Source organism: Arachis stenosperma, chromosome 5 (genome assembly GCF_014773155.1).
Source record: "Arachis stenosperma cultivar V10309 chromosome 5, arast.V10309.gnm1.PFL2, whole genome shotgun sequence".
Classification (NCBI taxonomy): domain Eukaryota; kingdom Viridiplantae; phylum Streptophyta; class Magnoliopsida; order Fabales; family Fabaceae; genus Arachis; species Arachis stenosperma.
Window position 1 is genome coordinate 9,658,468 of NC_080381.1, and position 8,314 is coordinate 9,666,781.

General features: G+C 28.2%; 1 protein-coding gene across 1 annotated transcript; it reads right to left on the reverse strand.

The window, feature by feature from the left end:
* Positions 1 to 5,008: 5,008 nt before the first annotated feature.
* On the reverse strand, positions 5,009 to 6,420 carry LOC130979250 (peroxidase 10). The gene is made up of 4 exons (XM_057902639.1): positions 6,140 to 6,420; positions 5,835 to 6,026; positions 5,588 to 5,750; positions 5,009 to 5,462 (listed from the first exon to the last, which is right to left on the reverse strand). The coding sequence occupies exons 1-4, from the start codon at positions 6,353 to 6,355 to the stop codon at positions 5,053 to 5,055; spliced, it is 981 nt and encodes a 326-aa protein (XP_057758622.1). The 5' UTR covers positions 6,356 to 6,420; the 3' UTR covers positions 5,009 to 5,052.
* Between the last annotated feature and the right edge of the window lie 1,894 nt (positions 6,421 to 8,314).

Sequence of the window (8,314 nt, forward strand, 5' to 3'; positions counted from 1 at the left end):
AATTTAAAAATTATTATTTAAAATTTAAAACTTAAAATAGTCTACGACAACAAACAATCAGCTAGTGATTAGAATCAGCAGTGAGAAGTAAAACTGTGGTGTTAAAAAGAAGAATAAAAGAGATAAAAATATGAGATTTGCTATACATACAAGTCTTTTTGGTATACAAGTTTATACAAGTTGGTCTAAACCCAACAAAAATAACCAACAGTTTAGATTACGTGTAACACGTGCTTCCCTAACTCTTGAATAATACAAATGGTTATTTTCCCTCAATCAAAATCGCAACGCTCAAAATTCAAACAACGATCAAAATCTCTGAAAATCGTCGCAAAAAATGAAGGAAGTTGCGAAGCTGAATTCGAAAAGAATTATGAGAAAATGAAATAAGAATATGAAGAAGAAAAAGCAGCAGAAGACGAGGAGGAGGAATGGGAAGAGTTTTGAATTATGCAGAACTTATCAGCACACATACACTGAAAATTCTTAAACAATACACTAAAATATTTTTGTGTTGCACCCAAATTTGCTACAAATACAGAAAAATATTTCCTCTAATGTTGTATTTTTTTCTTCTTCTTCTTTTTTTCCTTATTTCTTTCTTTTTTTTAGTTGAATGAATATAAGTTCATCATCTTCCAAATAATTTTGCAGCATTATGTGTTTCTTATTCTTTTTTGTTTGATTTTTTTATTTTTATTCTTGTTAAAAGAGTAAAACAAGAAGAAACATGAGAAAGTAAAACAAAAAGAAAAAGATGAATAAGAAAAAAAGAAAAAAAGATGGTGATGATGATGAAAAAGAAGAAGAAGAAGCAGAAGACGAGAAGGAGGAAGAAAAAGTATTTTGAATTATGCAGAAGTTATCAGCACACGTACACCAAAAATTCTTAAATAATATATTCAAATATATTTGTGTTATACTCAAATATCTTCAGGTTACACCTAAATTTGCTGCAAATATAGAAAAATATTTTCTCTAATGCTTCATTTTTTTTCTTCTTTTTTTTCCTTATTTCTTTCTTTCTTTTAGTTGAATGAATGTAAGTTCATCATCTTCTAAGAAATTTTGTACCATTATGTGTTTCTTCTTCTTCTTTGTTTAATTTTTTTTGTTCTTATTAAGAGAGTAAAATAAGAAGAAACTTGAGAAGATAAAACAAGAAAAAATATGAATAAGAAAAAAGAAGAAGAAGAAGATGATGATGATGATGATGATGAAAAAGAAGAAGAAGAAGCAATAGAAGATGAGGAGAGGGAGAAGAAGAGTTTTGAATTGTGGATAACTTATCAGCATACATACACCAAAAATTCTTAAACAATACACTCAAACATCTTCGTGTTACACCGAAATTTGTTACAAATACAAAAAAATATTTTCTTTAATGCAGAACTTTTACATTACATTTAATTCAAACCATCAACGATGAACAACAATTTTCACAAATAAAAACAATACTATTCACCTACAGAATCTTAAACTACTAAAGAAAACATTAACTAGAATCGAACCACATCTCAGTCACTTGATTGGATTCAAAACAATAATCAACTTCGTTTTGGTTCAATTGACAATCTGAATTTGAATTATTCATTATTTTCAACAACGAGATAACTGTTCAAAACTGATTTTAGAGCTTAATTTAAAAAACGTAGAGAATGAACAAAGAAAAACGTAAAGAACGCAGAGATAGAAGAAAACGTAGATCGAAAATATTGAGAAAATTCGAAAACGAAAACAAAATTCTTTCATAAAAGGCAGTTATATATTCACGCGTTGATTGAAAAGTTAGTTAAATTAAATAATACTTAAGGTAAATTAGGATAAAATGACTTGTATATATAAACTTGTACGTGAAAAATAATCGTAAAAAGATATAAAAATATAACTTCAATGAATGAGTTTGTTATTTCGTTTGACCCAATTATTAGTTGAGATCCATTTTAAATAAGAGGAAGTCTGAAAACCAACATTGCACGATCAATATTGCAACCAACACTAATATTAAAAAAAATTATTTGAAAACTCTTAAAAATAAGATCATCCCAAAACTAATCTAAAATCAAACTCAACAAAACAAAAAATTAGTTAGATTTTAGTAACTTATTATATAGTATTAACTGAAATTGACTATTATAATATTAATTCCCTAATGGCTAACATTACTCTTTTAATAATATTACCTGAAATTAGCTCCCAAATAGAATTGATAATAAAGTTACGTGGACTTTTAGTTAAAATATATTCATGTTTAAATTAATTATAACAGCTAACTTAGTTCCCATTTCAACTATTACATTAATTCACACAGTTAATCTAATGCAAAGAATTTTCTTTTTCTACGACTTTGCTGAGATGTATAAAATACGAGAACCAATACTTAGAATTTACTCTTTTACTTCCAAATAATAAGTATATGATTTATCATCATTCATACAATAAAAATAATTTTTTAAAATCACTTGACCTCCCTTATCATGTAAAATAAGTAAACTCAAATAACTCATTTTCCATATAACGTTATTGCGAACGTTACTAAAATATTGTGCTAGGTTTACCATTTGAATAAGCTCATTTTTTTGGGGTATGATAATGAAGGGAGGTTAGAAGTAATCAATATTTAGGGCTAGCTGGATGATATCATAAGTGAAGTTCAACTTATATGATATGATATATACGTATGTAAAGATATCATTTTTATCATTATATATATATATATATATATTGTTTAATGGTTAATTGAATTTGAAATAGAAGACATGTATTAGTTGACCTGCTAAAACAATAATGATGGGTGTAAAAAGATGCTTTTGTGGTAATGATGTTACTAAGAAAACCAAAGAGAAAGAAATGTTTATTATTAGTAGTAATGGAAGCAAAGTCAAAGAGAGAGTGATGAGATGAGAGGAATGAAGAAGTGGACATGGTGGTTAACGCATTGATAGCAACCTCAGAATTATACCATCATAAGAAAGAGCCCCCACTATATATTATTGATGCGCATGCTTATATTATTACCCTCCCTGCCTCTTCCACAACGAAACAGCATAACAAACAAACACAAACCAAATATTCCTACACTACATTTATAACTCAAAATTTGTATTTGAAACTTGTAAAACATAAAGCAAACAGCCAAGTGTACATTAATTCCTTGTCAATATTCATCAAAGTTTCAATATTCCTTCATATGACTAATCACCATCATCACTATTTTGAATACATAAATAAATAAATAAAAGAATTAAGTACTTTTTTCGTCCCTAAAATTTGGGGTAAAAATTAAATTTGTCTCTGACCTTTTTTGTTATTAAAATTATCTTTAACATTATAAAACATTATAAAATCGTTCTTTTGTCCAGAAACAACATTTTTTGGACGATTTTGCCCTTAAATAAAAATTAAAAAAAGAGTAGAAAACGGGCATTGCTTCCCAGCTGTTCGCATTCTCCCTCTTCCCATACATAGTCTTTCTCTACTTTATTACCAAGTCCAAGACTTCCCCTAACCTCATCCTCTTCGGCTTCTACTTCTTGTTCGTTTTCGTCGGAACTACTAGTTAGTTTTCCTTCCTTTCACATCTCTTCTTTTATGTTTCTGATTTTAATTATTTAACCACCTCAATTCCATTCTACATTACCAGCTGGGATTTACGGTACATTTTATTTCACTTCCTAAACATAGATATATACATACATTAAGCTCTCAATTGCAGACTCTCTGATGATTTTTCTGACAGCAAAGGTACAATATGGAACTTTACTCTCCAACGTGGATTGGTTACATGGTGGGACTGCTGAATTTGCTATTGTGAATTTGTTGAATTTGTTGTTTGTTGAATTTGGCTGTTGCTGTTGCTGAAGAAGAAAAGAAGAATAAGAATTTTTTGAGTAGAGGAGGGGAAAAAAGGGGGAATTCGAAGAGAGTGGGAGGAAGGGGATGGGAAAGGAAGAGGGAAGCGAGATCAGGAATGAGGGTGGGTGTTTTTGTTTTTGTTTTTTTAATATTATTTTTATTATTTTTATTAATTGTTAAGGGTAATTTGATCAAAAAAATAAAATTGAAATAGAAAAGGATAATTTTATAACATTTTGTAACGTTGAAGATAATTTTAATAATAAAAAAAAAATTGGAGACGAATTTGATTTCTACTCTAAACTTTAGGAACGAAAAAATAGTTATCCCAAAATAAAAAGTATGAAATCACGAGTGTATTTGATGATTCCTCTCGGCCCGAAGAAAATTCTATATATAAGAAATAGCTATAAGTAATTAGGACTTTTTGAATGCAATTCTCTTCCTTTTATAATTTTGTTTGGGGTCAAAATTAATAATGTATGTTCATTGCGAATGATACAATATGCAAATATATTTATAAGTATTAAGGGAATTGATATAATAAAAAAATTTAATTTTAATATATTTTTAGTGTAGAGTAATTTTATATGTACATCTAATTACATCTAATTACATTGTATAAAACGCTTTATATTATCAGTGTATTAAAATTAAATTTATAATAAAAATATAATACCTTATAATAAATATTTAAATATATTAAATAATTCTAATAAATAATAATTAATCTTAATATATTCTAGTACATAATACAATATTATTACATCATCAACTAAATAAGACATTCCCTTCTTCTACAATAGTCAAGCACATAACAAAGATTTTTAAAATCATATCAAGAATTGAAGGGCTTAAAACATTATTTATGCAATATTGCCATTATTACTTGATGATACAATATTGTTCCACTTTCATACAAATCTACAAAGATGATCTTTCTTTTAATTTCTTCTTTTGCAAATAAAAGTTTTTTTTTTTGGCCAAATATATTGGACAATAACTCTTAATTCTAGGCCTCACAAACTTACGTATATTATGCACTCACACACACAGTTAAAGGTTTAATCTATTACCACTTAACCAAAGCCTCACTTTCAAATTAGTGTTTGTTTTTTAAAAAAAAAACACACAAATGATGAGACACTACTAATTCAAATCCAAACTTGGAGTGTTTTTGTTTTCTTACGTTTTTGTTTAGTTGACAAACCTACAATTAGTCCTTACTTGGCCCTGTTGTCCAGAGAGCACACTGATGCGGCCCATTTTCTCCATAGAAACAGCAAAGTCTCTGAAGAAGAGAAGAGGCCACTTGCTATACATGTTGACCAATGAAGCAGTGGTGTTGTCACCCATTAGAGCCTGGTCTGATAGAAGCAGCCCTGAATTGTTGAGCAGGTTTCTGTAATACATGTTGTCGAATGTGTTGGTTGTCACAGGATCCAAGGGTGCCAAGTTTGTGTCAGAGCTAGCTTGGTTTGGACATAGGTTCTGTAGATTCTGTAGTAGTGAACCATCTAGTGTTGGATCCGATTTACCACTTCCACCAAAGTTGAATAGCCTTGCCTTGAATGTAAAGCATTGTGCAAACCCAAAGGTGTGTGCACCTGCATGCATGCATTACATAATATTCAAATCATCACTTGTATAAAACATATGTTGTGATATACATACAAATATATAGTGGCTGATTAACATTTTGAATGTATTAAGAATGAAGAAGCGAGCAAACCTAGGAGCACTGCTACATCCTTCAATTCAAGACCTTTGGCAACGAACTTGGCTGTAATATTTTCAAGAGGATCAAAGGGTGATGGCAAATTGTTTGCCTCGCTCTCACTTGCTGTCGTGCCATCTCTACGACCAAGAGGGACAACCCAAAATGGACCTTTACTCTTACCAAATTTGAAGGAAAAATGTTTAATATGGGTGTATAGCTTATAAAGTAGTAATTAATTAATAAGATTAGAGAGTCTTACAAGAAAAACAGCTTCTCTTGCAGCTAGAGTTAGTATATCAGCACATGACACAGTGGCTGGACATGCCTTCTCTAATGCTGATTTGATTGTGTCAATCACCTCAAATCCTCTCACTGAATTCTTGTTAGGCAGAGCATTTTTCTCCCCACTAAAAGTGCTGGTTGTATCAAGCAACACAGATCCATCACATCCCTATATAGGAAGAAATGAAAGATGAACAACATATCTTTTTTTATAGTTTGATTGTGTTATATATAGAACAAGCCCAAAACTAAGCAAATAACACAATTTGAAAGCCTATTTACGTTGACGAAACAATCATGGAAATGAAGGCGGAGGAGAGAAGCTGCAATCCTTGTGTCATTGTTCATAGCTGACAAAATGTTGTATCTAACGATTCTGGTGAGGTTTGGGCAAGTTGAGTCGTAGAAATTATAGTAAAGTTGAGAGCACACTAAAGGAGTGAGGAACACTAGCCAGAACAAGAAAACAAAAGGGTGCTTATTATTAGTACACTCCATAATGAAAGCAAAAAAACGTGTTATAAGATAAGCAAACAAGTAATAACAAGTGAGTTATATGTTAGAAGATGTGTGTGTGACATGAATAACAATTTATAGAAGACAAGGTACATGCATGATGCATGCTAGTTAACTTTTATACAGAGAGTGGCAGAGCCACTATCCAATTCCCGTTTTGGTTTTAGTCAAAACTTGCTGCTCTTCCTCAAATATTTTATTACACTAGGATAAATATATAAGGATTATCAGCATTTATTATTTTTTTTTAATTATTTTTAAGTATTGACGACCAAAAACTATAAATTGTAATGACGCTCTAATATCCTTCGTAGACGAATTCCCATTTTTAATGGGAGGGAAGATCGAACTTGCATTAACAATTGCTGTAAGTGGCAGGCAGTGGCGGAACTTGAAGTAAAATTTTGGGGGGCCACATAGAAGATAATTGTAAAAATGCTTTGGATATGGACTCCATTTAAGATAAGCTCGTCTAATCTCATTTCTCTGGTTTTGGTGATATTGCCAAATTTAAAGCCGTTTTTCAGGGTCTCGTTCCAAAAAATTAAGGTCAAACTTATCAGATGTAACTTTTTGAACTTTTTAAAGTTGTATCTCACTTTTTTCACGATTCATTAAAGTAGAAAAACTATCTACATATGTTGATATTGTAAAAATTATATGTTCTCCTTCTTAAATATTAGTCTTCCTCTTAAAAAATGTATCAATTCTTTAATTTTTCATTATTATTTTATAATAAAATTTGAATATATATCCTGTAGAATATGTAAAGAAGAAGTTAGAAGAACAAATATTAAAATTTATAATATTTATTGAATTTTTTTTATCAATTTATACAAATACAATAATATTAATACTTATTGAATATTCGATTATTTTTTATCATATAAAAAATTAAATTAAATAAATAGTAAAATATAAAATAATATTAAATTAAATAAATAAAAATATCTAATTTTTTATATTTAAATTTAAAGGTAGAAAGAGTATTGCTTATTAAATTTATTGGATACTTTAAGTCATAGTAAAGTATTTAAACCAATTGAATTATTTTTTATCTTTTGAAAAAGTACTACTAATTTTTTTATAAAAAGTTTGGGGGGGCCATGGCCCCCCTTGTCTGAACTAAGCTCCACCACTGGTGGCAGGGTAGTGTTACTGGGCAAATTACATGCTCTTTATTTCAAAATACTTATTGTTTTGAACTTTTATATATTTTTATATCGACCATAATATTATATGTACATCAAAATCAACTATTAAAGTTAGTGGCCAGTATACATATTGAAAATAAATTTTAAATTACATATGTAGGAGCCATTTGGATAAAGACACTTAAAACGTTTTTTTAAATATTTTTAGGAATTAAAATTTAATACATATAATCAATTAAATTATGTTATATTTATCAAAATTAGATCAGACAAATAGATTTGGCTGAAAATCGATAAACTAAACCTTGAACTAATTTAAATTAATATTTTTTTTATAAAAAATGACTATAATAATTTTATTATAGAAAATGACTAAAATACTCATATTATATATATATATATATATATATATATATATATATATATATATATATATAAATTTTAAAAATTAGAAATCCTAACCCTATGACGACAGAGAGAAGAGAAGGGTTAGGATTTAAAATTTTCAAAATTTATAATAATAATAATAATAATAATAATAATAATAATAATATTTTAGTAATTTTTTATAATAGAATTATTATAGTTATTTTTTTATAAAAGATATTAATTTAGATTGGTTCAAGATATAAATTATCAATTTTTTAGTCAAATCAATTTATCTAATCTAATTTTGATAAAAATAATATAGTTTAATTAATTATATATATTGAATTTTAATTATTAAAAAATGTCTTAAAAAAAGACGTTTTAAGCGTCTTTATCTAAATAGCTCTCATATATTTAT

What these genes read in the sequence shown, in the direction of transcription:
- LOC130979250 (XM_057902639.1), bottom strand. Translation starts at nt 6,355, where the DNA reads ATGGAGTGTACTAATAATAAGCACCCTTTTGTTTTCTTGTTCTGGCTA. An exon ending in CAAGAGAAGCTGTTTTTCTT is followed by an intron (nt 5,751 to 5,834) that starts GTAAGACTCTCT and finishes AAATTTGGTAAG; the next exon opens with AGTAAAGGTCCATTTTGGGT. An exon ending in GGATGTAGCAGTGCTCCTAG is followed by an intron (nt 5,463 to 5,587) that starts GTTTGCTCGCTT and finishes GCATGCATGCAG; the next exon opens with GTGCACACACCTTTGGGTTT.